The following is a 19,436-nucleotide window of genomic DNA, read 5'->3' as shown; positions in this document are numbered from 1 at the left end:
GGAACCAATATGTATAAGGATTTGAAGGTACACTTCTGGTGAAATGAAGAGAGATATTGGCAGATTTGTGGCTTTGTGTTTGACTTGCCAACAGACGAAGGCTGAGCATCGAATACCTACTGGCAAGCTTCAGAATCTGCCAATGCCCGAGTGAAAATGGAAGTAGATCACGATGGACTTTATCGTAGGTTTACCGAGAGCACAGAGTGGTTTTGATGCGATTTGGGTGATAGTGGACAGGCTGACCAAGTCTGCTCACTTCCTACCAATGCAAACCATCTGGTCCAGAGAGAGACTTGGTCAGTTGTACTTGGATGAGATTGTGAGGCTGTATGGTGTGCCTACCTCGATAGTATCGGACAGAGACCCAAGGTTTGTCTCGCATTTCTGGAGGAGCCTTCAGACGACCTTGGGTACACAGCTATATTTCAGCACAACATTTCACCCACAGACAGATGGTCAATCAGAGCGGACCATTCAGACTTTGGAGGACATGTTGAGAGCATGTGTCCTAGACTTTGGAGGAGGGTGGCATCGACATTTGAGACTGGTTGAGTTTGCATATAACAACAGCTATTAAGCGAACATTCAGTTGGCTCCGTTTGAAACGTTGTATGGACGCAGGTGTCGATCACCTTTGCATTGGAGTGATGTGGGTGAAAGGAAGACTCTAGGACCTGAGATTCTGATGGAGCCAGAAGAGAAGGTCCGAGTTATACGACGACATCTTGAGACTACTCAGAGTCGGCAGAGAAGCTACGCTGATACCAGTAGACAAGACTTGGAGTTTCAAGTTGGAGATCATGTATTTTTGAAAGTCTCACCATCCTGAGGGATAGCAAATTCGGAATTCGTGAAAAGTTCAGTCCACGATTTGTAGGCCCTTTCGAGATATTGGAGCGAGTCGGACCAGTAGCCTACAGGATTTCTCTACCCCCATGACTGGCCGGTATTCATGATATTTTACGTCTCGGCGTTGAGGAGATACGTGTTTGACCCCTCACACATGATCGACTTCACTCCGCTGGAGCTTGGCAAGGATTTGAGATATGAGGAACGACCGGTGCGGATTCTTACTTGTGAAACGAAAGAATTGCGCAACCGAGTCATACCTTATATAAAGGTGCATTGGAGTAATCACGAGAAGCGTGAGGCGACTTGGGAGCCGAAGATGGTGATGCAAGAGTCTTACCCCTATTTGTTCAAGGCTCAGCTTTGAGGTATGCTTTTAAGTTTCGAGGACGAAACTTTTTGTAGTGGGGGAGGATGTAATGTCCTTAGTGTTTGGTTGCCTTTGAGGTTTTAGCATCTGAGGCTTGTCGACACGTCTGGAGAGTATTGGAACAAGTCGGAGTCGTTTTGACACGAAATTTGAAAGGTTGGATTGTCATTTCATAATAGTTCATAATTTAGATAAGTTCTGTATATTTTTACCTAATTAAGAAGTCAAAAAAGTTTGATTTTAAGGAATATAATAGAATCAATTCACCTGCAAAAGTGAAAATTTATTAGGTTGGATTAGTTCCACTAGATATGTCTCACACATCCTAATTGTTCAAAATATCTTTTTCGTTTTTGTTTTTCCTCCATCGGAGAATAAACTTATTTCTTAATGAGAAATTTGTTGACTTAAATAGGCCAGCATCATGCCCTGTGGCGGGAGACTATGTTGGACCAAGTCATGTTTGAAATGGCGTGAGACTGGGTGGGCCAAGTCATATTCAAAATGGCATGAGGCTTGTTGGGCCGAGTCACAATTGAGACCCGTGGGCGCTGTATCTATACATTTTAATTGAATTGGTTACGTATTTCTAACAGCTCGAGTTTTTTGGATTAATGGTTAGCGCCAACGATTCGACAAAATTATGTAGAAGACCTATATACTATGCTTCCAGAAGTACAAAATAGGTTTGTATTTTTAACTCTTCGGCCTTTAAATCAAGAATTATAATATTAGAATAATAGTGGTCCTCCCTATAATCTAGTGGACCCCTTAGGCGATTAATATTAATCTAAGAGCTCGAAATGATCAAAGAGTTGTTCCCAGGATTAAAAAAGTGAAAGCACCAACTATTTTGTAATTTCCAAACTCAGAAATTATTGTCTGGACCTAGCTAGTTTTACATCTGCCCAGGAAAAGATCTTAATTAGTGGTGGTAAATCAAAAACAATATAGTCTCCCAGAAAAGAATATATGCTCCGATTTTGACATGAAGCAATGAATAATTCAGTTCTTCATGAATAAATTGGGGTAGACTACGTTGATCAAGCAATAATTTCTCGTTGCCGACATCATCAATAAAAGTTTCCACACTCAACAATTAACAAGACTGGGGCCCTACTACTACTAGCTAGGTTTTGATGTCTCATTTCGATGGTACGGAGAATCGCTATTAATTTGACTGAGAAAGAGAAACTATTGCTCTTCTTCAGAGACTTAAAATTAACTATTAAAAAATAATATTTCTCTTATTTTATATTTAATATTTTTTTATATCTTGTTTATTTTATATTCAGCAACTTAAAACTATTAAAATTTTGATGATTTGTACTTGAGATCAGAAGTAAAAAGTCTAGTTACTTTATATATTTTTTTAGCTAAGTTCATTTAAAAAAAATAAACAAAACAGTTATTATGCTATCTTTCTCTCTCTCTCTAAAAAAAGAAAAAAAAAATCAATAGAGCCAGCTACTTGGTCATGTAGTCAGATAATTGTAAAGATTTCTTAATGATTATAAATGTCTACAAGTAGCATTGTTCGTAGAAAAATGATATTTGTATGCTTATATACAGGTATAAATCTTATATTTTTTTATTCTTAGAATTACCAAATTTTAAATAAATTTTAATTTTTTTTAAAAAAATAAGACTAGAGAGAGAAAAAAGGCCGTAGGATGAGTTGGGTATATATCTTAAAGGGTTAATTGCATACACGTCCCTGCAAATATAGTGAATTGCGGAAATATTCCTACAAAACGAAAACTTCATAAGTTGTCCCTACAAAAGTCCTAATTTATGCAGATATGTCTCTCTGGTTAACATCCGTTAGAGAACTGTTTATTTTTTAACAGTTTTCTTGTGAAATGACCATTTTGCCCTCATAAATATATCCCTCCAAAATACCATTCTTCCCCTTCTCTTTCTCTTCCTCTTTGGGCCGCCGGAGCAGACGACGGCAGCGGCGCGGGGTCGGGTTCGCCGACGACGAAGAAGAGGGAAGAGAAAGAATGAGAGGAAGAAGAAAATGGAAGAGGATGAGGGAGAGGGAGAGGGAAGAGAAAGATGAAGAGGGAAAGGGTTCGCCGCCGCGCGCCGCCGCTGCATCTCCTCCCTCGCCGGCGACGAAGAAGAGGGAAGAGATAGAGGAAGAGGAAGAAGAAGGGCAAAGAGGAAGAGTGAGAGGAAGAGGAAGAGGGAGAGGGAGGGCTCGCGGCCGCCGCCGCATCTTCTCCCTCGCCGGCGACGAAGAAGAGGGAAGAAGAAGAGGAGGAAGAAGGAGGGTAGAACCGTAAATTCGCGTTATAATTAACCATGGTTAAGTATTTTAACCGTAGTTAACGAAAATTTTCTAACAGTCCTTAACGATAGGAACATATCTGTATAACTTAAGACTTTTGTAGGGACAACTTATGAAGTTTTCGTTTTGCAGGGATATTTCTGTAATTCACTATATTTGTAGGGACGTGTATATAAATAACCCTATCTTAAATATAGTCTAGAAGGTATATAGGTATCATTGCTCTAGATAATTATTAGTCTAAAATATTATTCTAGAAAATTGCTACATGTACACCTTATATACGAGTGTACAACATCTTGTACCTTTTCATCCTGGGATTGAGAAAATTTCTTTAGATTTTAGTTAAAAAAAAGTTGATAAAACTAGTGGTCTAATTCTAACCATAAAAAATGTCATGGTCTCAAACTTCGACCAACTATCTAGGTATACACTTAGCATTGCTCTTTATAATAAAAGCAATGCCTGTACACCTACGTATTCTATATATATATATATATATATATATATATATATATATGTGTGTGTGTGTGTGTGTGAATCTTACATTATAGTATTTAAAAAATTAGGATTTACTTATCTTTTATATCAACTTATTTTTTAATACCAAGGGCGTGTTTGGTTCGCTTCTTTTTTACCATAAAATCAAAAACGGAATAGATGAATTCGTTTGTGGGTGTTTGGTATGTGAGAGTCCCATTCTGATTTCGATTCCCGAGTGGAATGGGAATCCCCAATTACCTTTTTTTCCAATCCGGCCTAGAAGGCCGGATTGGAAGTTGAATCCGGACGGAATGGATATTTATTTGGATTAAATTTATTTTTTCAACTTTTTAAATTAAAATATGAGTTTAAATTTAGAAATTAAATTTATAATTTTAAATTTTAATTTGAATTTGAATTAAAAATTAAAACTTAATCAAGTATTTTGAATCTAACTTATAAATTTGAATTTAAATTAATATATTATAAAGATAAAGTTAGCATATTAATTTGATTACGTTTTTTCTATTTATCTAAACCAAACATTGATAATGGAAATGATTTATTCCGATTTCGATTCAGGTAACGAACTAAACAGAATTAGGTAATGAGTCATTCCAATTCCGATTATAGCTTATTTCGATTCCGATTCTGATTTTAATTCCGACTTCAAACCAAATGTGCCCTAAAAGTCTAAAGTGATTTTGTAAATTCTTTAGATTCAAGAAGGATTAGATGTACACTCCTATACGAGATATACAAGAAATTTGTGCCTTTTTTTATTTTTTTATTTTGGGAAAACTTCAAAAACCCCCCCTGTGGTTTCGTGCATTCTCACTTTGCCACCCTGTGGTTTAAAACGTATCAATTTACCCCCCTGTGGTTTCATTTTTATTTTTTCGGAAGCTTTTTCGTTAATATTTCGTTAAATTATATACAAAAAACTTCAGATAACCATCTATATTTATCAAATAGTCACTTTAGTATCCTTTAATTTTAACTTTGTCACTGATTTTAAAAAATAATAATAATAAAATTGATAACAAAAAGATAAAAACGAAACCACAGGGGGGCAAATTGATACGTTTTAAACAACAGGGTAGCAAAGTGAGAATGCACGAAACCACAGGGGGGGTTTTTGAAGTTTTCCCTTTTATTTTCCTTATAAGATAGAGCAATGCTATCTGTAATTCCTAGACTAAGAATAGAATGTACACCAAACTCATCCAAAGACCGTTCTTTAGATTCAAGAAGGACTTGGTGGTTGGTATCCGAGATCCCAATTCGATATCTAGTTGCTTCACATTTTCAGCTAAGTTTATTTTTAGATAAAATAAACGAAGCGGGTAGTGTGCTACTTATCTCTCAAAAAGATATATATATATATATATATAGAAGTGGGTAGTGTGCTACTTATCTCATATATATATATATATATATATATATATATATATATATATATATATATATATATATATATATATAAAATTGAGCTCATATGTTTTTAGAAGTACCCAAGTCTTTCGTGCTTGTAAGTTTTCCGTCCTTGGATTAAGGAATGTGTAGTTAGGATGATGTGGGCCCCCTAGAGTTGAGTGGTTAGTTGGTTGAATAGTATAATTTAACGGGTAAAAATGATCAAAAGCGTAAATCTAACGGTAAAAAATTTACAACCACCAAATATTTTGTGCTTTTACAAGCACCATAGCCGGACTCTCTCTCTCTCTCTCTCTCTATATGTGTGTGTGTGTGTGTGTGTGTGTACAGGTAGTTATTTTTTTATTTTTTAAGTACTACTCACTAACTGTTTCTTTCTTTCTTTTGAGCTTTATACTATGCACTTGAGTCATCTATTAATTAGTTTGTACAGGTTTAGGGGCCTATAGACTTGTTTTTTATTTTTAAATTTTTTAAAGCTAGGGACTGCTATCTTTATCTTTCTCTATTTTATGTAATTTTTGGGTTTTTTAATTTTGTTTGCTAACTTGTATTTCTAAAGACTCTGCTTTGTTCTCTCTCTCTTTGAAACAGTATCAATTGTTATCAAGCTCTATCATAGTGTAATCAAACTATGACTTCGTTTGGTTCGGATATAAAAAAAAACTAGTTATTACAGGAATAGATACAAATATGGAGATAAAAAAAATAGTATTTGGATAAAAATTGGGTTGTTTCAGGGGATAAGAAAAATAACTTTTGGATAGATAATATGGAATAAGAAAAATAGTAGATAGTTATATATAGAAAATTGAGGTGTTGGTGGGAATAATTATACCAGCTTATTTTGGATACCCGAAAATTACTATTCTCGGGTAAAAAATTTGCGTTTGGATAAAGGGGGGATAAGGGGTTATCCCTCCCCTTATCCCTGATCCAAACGCTACCTGAGAGTCGGATGACATTTTAGCCTCCAACTTTAATTTATTGTAATTTATAGCGTGAAATTTTAAAATTATTACAATATTCAAATTCTACAATCTAATTTAATTGATTAAATTTTAACGTATTATTGATATAAAGTAACATGACATCTTAATTATTAAGGTATTATTAAACGCATGCAGTACTGTTATATCACCTCTATATTAGCAATATATTAATATTTAGTTACCTAAATTAGGCTGTGGCACTTAATGACAATATATAATTCTGAAAGTTCGCGTTAAAAATCATAATAAATTAAAGTTTGAAATCAAAGTATCACAAGTCTCATAGTTTGAGAAACAAACGTGCAATTTACCTTTTACATATTTATCGGTAACTTTTTATTTTTGAGAGAAATATTTATCGGTAACTTTTAGTCCAAAATTATAGACAATTTTTCTTTTAAATAAAATACCATCGTACATAATATCAAATCTCCTGCTTAATTAGTTTCACCTTTAATCTGGTTTAGCCAATCCAATTTGATTTTTCAAACATATTTTAATTGTGAAAAACAGTAAAGTGCAAAAGGTGATATTTTTAGAGATGTTGCATACAATTTAGGCTTAGGCTTCGGTTGAAATTACCATAAGATTCGGTTATATTTTGTATGTAATATTATATTGCCCAAATCATAATAAATAGATTAGTATATATATACTAATCTATTTTTCTTACATAATTACTGTTGCACTGAAAGACACGAAATCATAATTACTGTTGCCCAAATCATAATATTGCCCAAATCATAATTACTGTTGCACTGAAAGACACGAAGCCAAATTCCTGTATGCTTCCGTCCTCGCTCAATTTTTTAGAACATATTCTGAAAAAATAGTTTCCTGAAAACTGTAAAGTATTTTTCTTACATTTACTTGTGAAAAAAAATAGTTTTTTTGAAAAAGTTTTCTTTTTCCAAATTTTTACGGAAAAGTCTTTTTTGTTTTCTGAATTTTCTATCCAAAACTAAAAAAATACGGAAAAAAAATTTTCCATAAAAATATTTATTTTTTTTCAACAAATATAGTTTTCATAATTTTCGGAGTAACTGAACAATTCCTAATCCCTAATAACATTATTAGATTATCTTCAACACTGAACAGACTCTTAAATTAATAGTCCACATAAATACAATTTTTATGAAAATTCTTTTAGAAAAAATTCATAGAAATAAAGTGTGTATTTTAAGAAGATGTACGATTTACTCTGCATTAAATTTTTTTTATTTGAATCCGAATACTATATTGGATGACAGATTTAGAAGGCCTTGAGTGGAGAGAAAAACATGCCCCTAATTTAAGTTTAAAATATAGTGCATAATATATATATGTTCATCAAATCTATCTGTTTGACATGCTCATAAGAAAACCTCCCGGACATTTTTTGACTACATTTCCATTCCTACGTTACCGACACGATAATCTAAAGAACGGACGGAATGTTCTAACCAGGAGATTCCATCAGGAAGATGCCGAAATCGGACGGTTCCCATTCCGCCGATTTTTTCCGCACCCTCCTATCCCCACCACCCAATTTAAAAAACCATATATTCCTGGAATTATTCCGGTACCTCACGCTCTCACAGCAGGAGCCATGCTCCCCATTCGAAGGAAGTTTGTCCTGCACGGGGTGTATCGTTCCATTTTAATGCACCGTTTTTTTTTTATTTTTTAATTCTATCTTAGGGTAGGGCAAAATTAAAACTCTGATCTACCGTCGATAGTCCCTAGCGTAAGTCGTAAAGAACTTGATGGTTGATAGCCAAGATCTCAAATTCGAAGCTTAATTGCTTTACATTTCTAGTTAAATTTGTTTCTAAAAAAAATATAAATGAAGTAGATGGTATACTACCTTCCTCTTTCTAAAAAAAAGACTCTGATCTATCAAATCATTCAAAAGTGAGAGTAAATTTTATATCCCATCCATCTAATGAGCAATATGACTTCTGTGCGTTTCATGATATTTAGACAAATTTATGTAAGGCCAATTTGTATAAAAAATCTACAAGTTTTGAGCTTTTGCATAATTGAGCCGTCTTTTTTTATTTTACCGATTCGGTCCAGATTTTCAGTAAACTAATCAAAATATTTTTATACCTTTTTCTCTCCTTTTTTTTTTTTTTTTTTTTTTTTTTTTTTTTTTTTTTTTTTTTTTTTCTCTTCGAGGAAGGTGGAGGCGGTGGAGGTGGAAACGACCCCCCTCGCCTCTACCCCTCACGCCCTCGCCCTCGCCCTCACCCACGCACCCCCCGCCCTCTTGGCCTCCGACCCCGCCGAGGCCGTGTCGGGACTATCCATTTTATTTTCTCTTCGACCCTCCACCGCCTCCGCGGTCCTCCGCGATGATAGCGAGGACGGTACCGCATCCTCTTCCTCCGCCTACGCCCTCGACCTCCACTGCAGCAGATTTTCTACCCACCAAATAAACTCGCATCCCCACCGCCACTGCCAGTAACGAAGAGGAAGTGCTTCTCGGGGCCGAGAAGCATGCCGGCGAGGGAGGAGGAAAAAAATAGCTACACTCCGGCGAGGACGGTAGCTGTGATAGAGGGCAAGGAAGAGGTCGTAACAAAAAAAAATTATAGAGAGAAAAAAACGAGAATAATAAAAGTTAAAAAAAAATTTCCTACAAGGAAGATAAAAAATTATAGAAAAAGAAAAAAAAGATGAAATTGTTCTGTTAAAATAAAGTTACACTGTTTTAAAAATTTTTGTATTATTTTAAATAAAAGTTGTACTCTTTAAGATAGAAATTATACTCTTTGAGATGAGAATTACACTTTTAGGTGAAAGTTGCACTCTTTGAGTGAAATTTACACAATTTCTCATTCTTCTTCTTTCTCTTCCTCCTTCCCCTCCGACCCTTTAGGTGAAAGTTGCACTCTTTGCAAATTTTTTCTACAATTTCCATCAATCTCTTGCAAATTTGATCCCTTATTCGATTGAAATCGCCTTATTTTTTAGAGAGAAGGAGAGTGGAGAGGGGAAAAAACCCGATTTTTCTGTTTTGATCGCTTTCTTACCTTGGAGAGAGTAAAGAGAACCTCTTCAATTCAACCCCTATAGCTTCAAAATCTCAAAAAAAGGAAAAAAATAGGCTAAATTACAGAAAACCCCCTGTCAAAACCCGATTTTTCACTTTCCCCCCTGTCATTTAAAAACCTACACTTTGTTCCCTTGTAAAATAAAAAACGTGCACTTCACGCCATACCGTTAGGATTTTGTTATAAAATATTTTTCTATACCAAAAATACTCCTCTGCCCTCTTTCCTGTTGCTTCGCTTCCTTCCGGCTCGCCGCCTCGCCCTCCTCCGCTGCCTCGTCGTCGCCCACATCCCCTTTGTCGTTCTCCGCCGCCTCGCCTTCGCCCTCGTTGCCTTTGCCTACCTCTCCATCAACTCCCACCTCGATTTTCTCCCTATTGTCACCGAAATCGAGGGGCGGCGAGGGTGCAGGAGGAGAAGGGGAGCAGGTGGAGAAAAAAATGGAGAGAAATCACGGTCGATCGAGGTGTGAATCGCGGCCGATCGAGGCGGCGGTTGAGGAAGATAATGAATGAGGCAAAAATGGTGAGGGGCAAAATAGTCATTTTACATACCGTACCCCATCGTGAACATTTTTCATTTTACAAGGGGGCAAAGTGTAGGTTTTTAAATGACAGAGGGGAAAAGTAAAAAATCGGGTTTTGACAGGGGGCTTTTATGTAATTTAGCCAAAAAAGAAAACCTTTTTTTGGGTGTTAAAGTTGATCTCCCTTGGGTTGAAGCAGTAAAGATTTGATATAGAGTCGGGCACAGAGGGGTACGGGATCGCGAGCCTGTGGATGAACAACTCGTCGATCTTCCAGCGGGGCATGAGCTCATCGATCTTCTGGCGAGGGGACGGCGTCTTCACGATGTCGTCGTGCGACGAGGACGACGAGGAGGCCCTCAAGTAGCCGGTACTCGAGAAGCTACCGACCTACATATTTTTTATTAGGGGATCCGCAAGGAGATCGACATCGACAGCTAAGGTTTCCAGGAGAAGAAGAAGTTGCTTGCGAGGCTTGTTCAAGTTGCAGGAGGAGGATAACGAGAGGTTCCTGTTGAAGCTCAAGGATCAGATCGATCGGTGAGGAGTTCTACAATTTTTTCTTTTATCGTTTTGATTCATTAGCTGATTTTATTTAGATTTTGGTTATGTTTAACTATGAATCCTCATGTTTTAGGAGCAAATTGAAACTGATCAATAAGGTTAAGGACCTACCCCAGTGGGAGTTGCCATCCCTTAGATTATGTTGTCACAATTATGTTTTGATGAAGCCCAACATATATTTGATGAAATTCCTCTATAAATCTTCATACTCGGACTCAATTTCTCTACGATCGAGGTGCGGTACGAGCACCTCAACATCGAGGTACTCGCTTATGCGAAAGCGGAGGGGAAGGAGGAAGAAGAAGAAGAGACAGAGGAATGGTGTAAATTTTATCCAAAGAGTGTAACTTTCGTCTAAAGAGTGTAATTTCTGTCTCAAAAATTACAACTTTCATTTAAAATATACAATAATTTTTTAAAACAGTGTAATTTTATTTTAACAATACAATTTCATCTTCTTTTTTCTTCTTCTATGATTTTTGATCATTCCTGTAGGAAATTTTTTTATTTTTTATTTTTTATTGTTCTTATTTTTTTTCTCTTTACAATTTTTTTTAGTCACGACCTCTCCCTTTCCCTCTATCGCAGCCACCGTCCTCGCCGGAGTGTAATTATTTTTCTCTCCCTCCCTCATCGTTGCCGGCGGCGATGGTGGGGACGACGGATTTGTTTGGCAGGTAGAAAAATCTGCTACAGTGGAGGTGGAGGGCAAAGGTGGTGGAAGAGAATGCGGTACCATTCTCGCTGTTGTTGCGGAGGACCGCGGAGACGGTGGAGGAGGGTGGGAGAGAAAAAAAAAAGGTCGTGGCGCGGCCTCGTTGGAGGCGAGGAGGACGGGGGGGTGCGCGGGTGAGAGTGAGGACGTGAGGGGTAGAGGCGAAGCGGGCTATTTCTGCCTCCACCTTTGTCGCCTTCTTCGGCGAGGAAAAAAAAAAAGAACGCAAGAAAAAAAGAGAGAGGAGAAAGTATAAAAGTATTTTGGTCAGTTTGCTGAAAATCCGGACGGAATCTGCAAAATCAAAAAAAGCAGCACAGGTTTGCAAAATCTCAAAACTTGTGGACTTTTTATGCAAATTGGCCCTTATATAGCAAGGAAATCAATATTTGGTAAATCAAATCATATTCTTTTTCACAACTTAGTTTGTCTTTTAAATCAATAATGCTTGAACATTCAAATAATCGAATTGTGCTTTTTTTTTTTAATATCTTTAACTAGCATTTTAATTGTTTCAAAATTATTAGGGTAAAAACATGTAGCACTTATCTGAACTACGGACCTTATAAATTTTCGCTATACACAATAATCACCTAAGTAATATTATTTTTATTATGTTTGGTTCATGAGTTGTATAAAATACACGAAATGCGCGCAACAAACAGCGTGTCCTTTCTCTGTATCCGTCATTCCTATTCTAGTCTAGTCTCCTTTCTCTCTCTCCCGAATTTGTCTTCTTGGCCTTGGCTGTGCCAGCTTGGACTGTTCTCCTCCCAACCGTTGATTTCCATCCCTCACATATAATAACTCCCCCTTCTCCCTCTCCGCTCCTCCCTTCAAACGCCTCTCTCTCTCTCTCTCTCTCTCTCTCTCTCTCTCTCTCTCTCTCTCTATATATATATATTTATATATATCCCTCCCACTCGATCCTTCTCCTTCTCCGGCGGCGGCGGCGGAGGAGGAGACGGAGGAGGAGGAGGAGGAGGAGCCATGGTGATGTCGGTGGCGTCGCCGCGGCGGTCGATAAGGGAGGCGGTGGTGCAGAGCGTGCTGGCGTACCACCAGCAGCAGAACCAGAAGTATCGGCGGAGCATATCGTACGGGGGCGAGGCCGGGGCCGGGGTCGGAGGGGTCGGGGACGACGACGAGCCCGGGTTCTGGGAGGAGGAGGAGGGCACGGTCGAGCTCGCCCAGATCGGGGCCGAGCGCACCAAGAACGTCCTCATCCTCATGAGCGACACCGGCGGCGGCCACCGCGCCTCCGCCGAGGCCATCCGCGACGCCTTCCGCCTCGAATTCGGCGACGAGTATAAGGTCGGACACTCTCGCCTTTTTCCCACCTCATTTTCGCTCAGATTGCGATTTTGGTGTCATCTTTTCCTCTGATCTGAGAATCTGCGGTTCAGATCTACTAATTTCTTCTTCGAATTGCAAGGGGATAATGATGTTGGAAAGAAATGAGGGATTGATTCGTCTATTGGTCTATTATATATATATATATTTGGGGATGGAATTTGTAGGTGTTTGTGAAGGATCTGTGCAAGGATCACGCCGGGTGGCCGCTGAACGACATGGAGAGGTCGTACAAGTTCATGGTGAAGCATGTCCAGCTGTGGAAGGTGGCCTTTCACAGCACCTCTCCCCGCTGGGTCCACTGTTTCTACCTCGCCGCCCTCGCCGCCTTCTATGCTAAGTAAGTATGGATTCTTCCTCCTCCTCTTCCTCCTTCACTCATTGTAACAATCTCTTTTTGTAAAACTTGAATCTATGTGATTGGATGCGTCAATGGATGGATGGGTCTCTCTGTTCCAGTTATTATTGGCCAGGACAGGAGGGGGAAAAGAAAAAAAAGAAAAAAGTTACCTCTAAATTATTTTCATGTTGTTGTGAACATCTAGGTAACTGGTGCGCACTCAATTGGATAGTATTTGAGATAGGGAAAAAAAAAAAAAAAACAAAACAAAATAAGAGTTGCATAACTAAAGCATTAATTAAATCTGTATGTTTTTCATACAATGCTTCTATCACTTGGACTCATTTCTTCAGATTTAAGGCAGTTGGGCTGTCGCAATCTATGGAAGATTGAACATGTGAATACCTTTGAATGATTTTTCTAAGATGTCAGCACTTGTGTCCTTATTCTTTGATTTGCCGGGAAGTTTAGGATTTTGTTAAATGCTGAGGGACTGACTCCCTGTAAGTAATTGGTTTCATCGAGTAGGATCCCTGAATTTGATTATATTCGGCAGCGATTGGTATCGTCTACGTAATCTCTTTGAGTTTTTTAATTATCTCTAGTGGTGCGCTTTTGGTAATGTAGATGAGGACAAAATTGAAAGTCTACTATTATGGGCTTTTAACCATAAAGAACTTTGAGAAAAGTAATAAAAAGTGGAATTTGATAGGTTCTGACATGCTTAACTTTTGTGACTAAAGGAAGGTTGAGGCCGGGCTGAAGAAGTACAAGCCGGATATCATAATCAGCGTCCATCCCCTCATGCAGCACATTCCTCTGTGGGTGCTCAAATGGCAGGGCCTTCAGAATCGGGTTGTTTTCGTCACTGTCATTACGGATCTCAATACATGCCATCCCACATGGTATTCTGTTTGTCCTTTCTGGGAAATTTGGTTTTTGATAAAACAATAATTCATTCATATGCTCTCAAATTGATTGATGAACCCCTTGTACTTTTTCAGGTTCCACACTGGTGTCAATCGATGCTACTGCCCGTCGGAGGAAGTTTCGAAGAGGGCATTGCTCGAAGGGCTAGAACCTTCACAGGTCCGCATTTTCGGTTTGCCGATTCGACCGTCATTTTGTCGTGCGGTTCTTGTCAAGGTTTGTCTGTTCTTCTCACTTTTGAACTTCGCTTCATTGCCTGCTTGGCCTGGTCTCTAGAATAGCTTGTCTGCTTTGAAAAAAGCTGTAGTCAGGCATTTGGCAAGACTAAGATTCTGAATCTCTATTAGAGGAGCTCCAATTTGAAGCTTTTACTTTCACCGTGGAGGGAAGCTAAAGGGGAGCATGTTAGTATAAAAGTTGTCAATGCTTTTACAAAGACAACTTTTACTCACCAGTACTTTTACAGAAGCACCATGCTGTCAAACAGGCTCTTTATCTAATTTCATGCTATTAAATTGATCTAATAAGCAGGATGCTTTGAGAAGAGAACTACAACTGGACCCTGAATTGCCTGCAGTTCTATTAATGGGTGGTGGTGAAGGAATGGGCCCGGTTAAGAAGACCGCGAAGGCCCTTGGAGAATCATTATTCGACAAGGAGAGTGGCAAGCCAATTGGGCAGCTTATTGTCATCTGTGGACGTAATAAAACCTTGAGCTCCACACTAGAAGCTAGTCAGTGGAAAATTCCTGTGAAGGTATCTAATGATATAGCTAGTCACAGAATATCTGAAATGTTCATAAAATTTTGACACATATTTTTTTTCTGTGATGACAGATAAGAGGATTTGAGACCCAGATGGAGAAATGGATGGGGGCTTGCGATTGCATTATAACAAAGGTATGCTTTATCTTTTCATTATTTGACTCAACAAACGGGAAAGAAGAATCGGTGTTGAACTTGCTTTAATCGCATATATTCTTATCATGCTTTTGCCTTTCCATTAATTATCTTCTTCCGCCTCATTCATCTTTGTAATTTTTATTTTTATTTTTATTTTTATTTTTTATTTTTTGATCAATCTCGTCACTAGGCGGGACCAGGTACCATTGCTGAAGCCTTGATAAGGGGACTGCCAATCATCCTCAATGACTTCATCCCTGGACAGGTTTATGCTTTAGCTTTACTGCAAACCTTGTGAAACAATTTGTGAAGCAACACTGTTCTTTCCAGTTTACCATCTTGTTATAACTTCATTTTTAACCAACAACTAACTCTAAAGGCGGCACTTGAACTTTAAATTAGTGCATGCTTCTTACTGCCTATATTTATATTTAACACCAATGTTGGAATTGGGATATGTTTTTCTAACTAGGTTGCTTATGAAGATACGAATCATTCATCATCTCCATTACGTAGTAATACATCTGTTAATCATGCGTAGACAGTTCGTGTCAAACAAATGTGTCGTTATGTGCTAACGAATGTTAGTATCTACTTGCCCCTAGATAACATAAATGATCTATATTATGATTTGGAAGGAAATTCTTTGTTCAATGATCTTGCCGCGGTAAGTTACAGCGGTTATGTTGAATAGTTGAATTGGGGATTGCCTCTGAGAGCCTATTGAATAGAAGAATTTGCTTTACCTCTTAGGTGGGTCCTTTTATGAGCTATTGGGTCTAAGTTCCCTATTGATTGTCTCGACTACATGCTGTACTCACGAAGCTTGACATTACTTGTCTTGAATTACAGGAAGTTGGCAATGTCCCATACGTGGTCGACAACGGGGCTGGAGTATTTTCCAAGAGCTCAAAGGAAACAGCCCGACTAGTTGCCCGCTGGTTTGGACCTGACTCGGAAGAGTTAAGGAAGATGTCGGAGAACGCACTGAAATTGGCTCAGCCAGATGCAGTGTTCGATATTGTGAAGGACATTCATGAGCTAACGCAGCAGCAAGGGCCGATGTCCCACATCTCCTACACCATCACTTCATCTTTTTATCAACCAATGTAGTAATGGATTATTCACGCCAAGTAATTTATGACATTTGGTGGGGTTTCAAATTTGTGTATAGCTAGGTTGATTGGCATTCTTTTAGCCTCAAGAGGGGATTCATTTGTTCAATGAAATTCCCGTTAAAAAAAAATAAATAAATTCAGGCAGGTGAGTTTACTGGGGATCTGCTTCTGTGACTCGTGCCGATTGGGGTGGCTGAGGGCCTGCAACTGGAGTTTACTGGGGATCTGCTTCTGTGACTCGTGCCGATTGGGGTGGCTGAGGGCCTGCAACTGTAGTCCAGTTCTCAGAATAGAGCAGGAAAAAAGAGGAGAATGTCGGAAGTCAGTATTCTTAGTAACCTTCCCCTGTTCCAACTAACCTGTGTTGCAGTTCCATGTGGTGTTAATTCTTTTCTTTTCCTACGTCTGAACTGTAATATTTACCTAAAAAAAAATTCTCTTTTGAGTGTAATCTGTTGAATTGATTCTGAAATTTCACTGCTTGATTTTGCTTGACCTGTTGAATTGATTCTGAAATTTTGCTGCTTGATTTTGCTTGACTCTATTATTCATTCATTAATGTCACTTCACAGATAAGATAAGAGTGTGTACTGTTCCTGCTATGCGCTGGTGTTAAAACAAAACTGGGATCGGTGCTCAGGTGAAAAGCAAAGCAGGAAAAGAATAGAGCAGGGCATGTCCCATATTGAGCTTAATCATCAAGCCATGCCAAGATGCCATGTTGTTGGTGTGATTGGCCATGTATTTCGTGTGAAGTAACGTATGATGTAATTGTCCCAATCAGAGCTTTAGCTCCATCTAAATCTGACTCTTTCATGGCCTTTCTACTATTGCTCAGTAATCGGTTGAATGTTTCCACTAGTTTTGACTGAAATGCTGGCAAATAGTTGCTCGGAAGCTACCCGAAGTACAAACTGTGTGAGCTCCAACCAAAGCTGGACACTGCATGACTCGTTAATTCAGGATCTATATCTTATTTAACCAATCAAATTCCCACGTTATGTCCATGGTGAAGGAAACAATTGTAAACTAATGTGTTCAGATTCTTACATCCTTTGTTTCATGGGAAGCTTAGATTGTCTGATAACACAAAGTCAACCACGACGTCCACATTTTAGAGCATGTTCACGCATAATTTGTGGGAGGCGAAGTTGATAATACATGGTTGATGGGTTTTGGCCTCGAGTTAGTGCTTAAGTAGATAAAATTTACAGCATCTTTGAGTTATAAAGGGAAGAAAAAAAAAAAAAGAATAGGACAGTACCACACAATGGTGGATGACTTAGCATGATGTCTCAAGTGAAGTCGTAATTTGGCTCTCTTAATAATTTCGTCGAAAGCGATTTGGTTTGGATTATGGTGCGCGACGAGTTTCAGGTGCACCAGAGTGCGTATGCAGCTGGTGTTGACGACGGAGATCATCAGCAAGAGCACTGGTACACTGGCAACGACCGTTCGACGCGGGTGGCCAACTGCCTCTTCTACATAGGGTTGTCAATAGGTATGGATACCCGAAATTTTATCCGAATCCGAACCCGAATGAAACGGATATATCCGGTGGATATGGATATGGATTCGGATATAGATATCAAAAATAGAAACCCGACGGATATGGATTCGGATATGGATTTTGATTGTACCCGACCCGAACCCGAACCCGACCCGAACCCGAATTTATTTTGTATTATATATAATATATATATAAAAATTTGATGTTATATTTGAATTTGTATTTTAAAAATTTAGGTTTAATATAATATAATATTTTGAAATATTGAAAAAAGAAATAATTGTTTCGGATTCAAATTTTCAGGTTCAGGTTCGGTTTCGGGTTTCGGATTTTTGGTTGGGTTCGGGTTTGGATATGGATTTTTAAAATCCGTCGGGTTCGGGTTCGGGTTCGGGTCTCGGGTTTGGAGTCGGGTTCGGGTTCAGGTTTTTAAAAATCCGCCCCAAATCCGACCCGTTGACATCTCTACTTCTACATGGGCGGCGCGGCTGTGCTCCTCACCACTAGTGTCCGCGTTCCACTGCCGCATTCGGTAGAGTTTGGTATTGTTCGAGAAAATCCGTTCTTTCGGTAGAAATATGTTATGAAATCTCAGAAATATGTTAAGATCTAAAATGCTTTTGAAGGCTATAAAGAACAATAAATAAATTCAAGCAAGCAGTGAAGAATCTCGTATTAAGCTGTAAATTATCTCCTATTAAGAAGTGAACAAATTGTATCTGAGTAAGTAGTGAATAAATTGTGTTAGAAAATAAACGGTGCTGTACCAAGCGGTGAACAAATTCTACAAAGCAATAAACTGTTTATATAAAACAGCGAGCAAAAAATATAAGTTTAAATATGGCATGTGAGTCAAGGCATGCGATGCACTGTCATAGAGTAAGATTGCCTCTCTACTTGCGAGGCTACCAGCAGTCATGTTTAATGATACGGCGAGTTCCGATGGAAGAAGCCACTTGCTACTCCATCACAAGTTTTCAAGGTAGCACAAGGTGACAAATTAATAACAGAGAGTAAAAAGATAGAGAATAAGATTCAAGCTGAAGGGTAAGTGAGCCCAAACTTAATAGCGAAGATCGTGCCCGCCTCGACTCCTGCCCGTGCCGTGCACCCACATGCGTGTGAATAGTGGATTGCACAATTCTTTTACCAATACAATGAGTCCGGCAGAATAGGTCGCTTTCTATGCCGTCAGCACGTCTCCAAGGTAGCACAAGATGAATCGAATAAGTTTTCGAAGATTCAGCAAATAGTGGAGAATAGAAATATAGTATAGAGAATAAAATTCAAGCTTCGGTCTGAAAAAGTGTTCAAACCGCAAGACCTCTCTCCATATAAGCTGAGATGAATGATAAAACCATCAAGCTATCAGGTGGGCATTAAAGGCTAACTTCAAAAGGAGGAATGCTGGTTCATTCCCCCAGTCTCCGGTAGCTAATTTGAGCTATAAGTAATGTAAGAGAATTAAAATTAAAATTAAAATTAAAATTAAAGTGTAATTGAGCCAAAATTGGATTAGCCAAATCTGTGCTCGACTCGTGTCCGTGCACCGCACGCGCGTTCGTGTGACATTGTGGAGTGCATTCCTGAAAGGGTGACGGGGGGAAGGTAGAATACGTAAAGAACCAGCATTTCTCCTCTTTCGTATTCCATCTAGGGCTAAACCGAATAATATTTAGAGCGCCAGTAATCACAAGCACACCGCACTAGGTATTGGGCCACTTGGGAGGCCCATTTCCCAAACTAAAATGTAATCACACAATCTATTACCCTATATGATTTTTCAATATTTTTTGCCACGTGACAATTTTTTCTTTACCCTCATTAAAATTTAATTTAAGCCACCTAATATATTTTCATTTAAGCCTTTAAAATAAGAATAAAAGATTTGCACACCAAGAAGCTCTTCTAATCCACTCTCATTAACAATTATAGTTTTAACGTGCAACACCCACTACCATGAAGCATTAAAACCTAAACTATAACTTAACCACTAATTACATGCGTTTC

At 38.5% G+C, this 19,436-nt stretch overlaps 1 protein-coding gene across 1 annotated transcript; it reads left to right on the top strand.

The window, feature by feature from the left end:
• On the top strand, positions 12,169-16,420 carry LOC109706528 (probable monogalactosyldiacylglycerol synthase 3, chloroplastic). Its single transcript, XM_020227433.1, has 8 exons — positions 12,169-12,587; positions 12,794-12,966; positions 13,710-13,871; positions 13,971-14,112; positions 14,428-14,652; positions 14,733-14,795; positions 14,989-15,063; positions 15,651-16,420. The coding sequence occupies exons 1-8, from the start codon at positions 12,264-12,266 to the stop codon at positions 15,909-15,911; spliced, it is 1,425 nt and encodes a 474-aa protein (XP_020083022.1). The 5' UTR covers positions 12,169-12,263; the 3' UTR covers positions 15,912-16,420.

The sequence above is a fragment of the Ananas comosus genome, linkage group 2, assembly GCF_001540865.1.
Source record: "Ananas comosus cultivar F153 linkage group 2, ASM154086v1, whole genome shotgun sequence".
Lineage (NCBI taxonomy): Eukaryota > Viridiplantae > Streptophyta > Magnoliopsida > Poales > Bromeliaceae > Ananas > Ananas comosus.
Note: the sequence above shows the minus strand (reverse complement) of the source record. Positions and strands in the feature narration are given on the sequence as shown.

Excerpts from the sequence above, each read along its gene's own strand:
- LOC109706528 (XM_020227433.1), top strand. The coding sequence starts at position 12,264 with ATGGTGATGTCGGTGGCGTCGCCGCGGCGGTCGATAAGGGAGGCGGTG. Across the intron at positions 12,588-12,793 it reads AATTCGGCGACGAGTATAAG|GTGTTTGTGAAGGATCTGTG; the intron begins GTCGGACACTCT and ends TGGAATTTGTAG. Across the intron at positions 14,113-14,427 it reads GTCGTGCGGTTCTTGTCAAG|GATGCTTTGAGAAGAGAACT; the intron begins GTTTGTCTGTTC and ends TCTAATAAGCAG.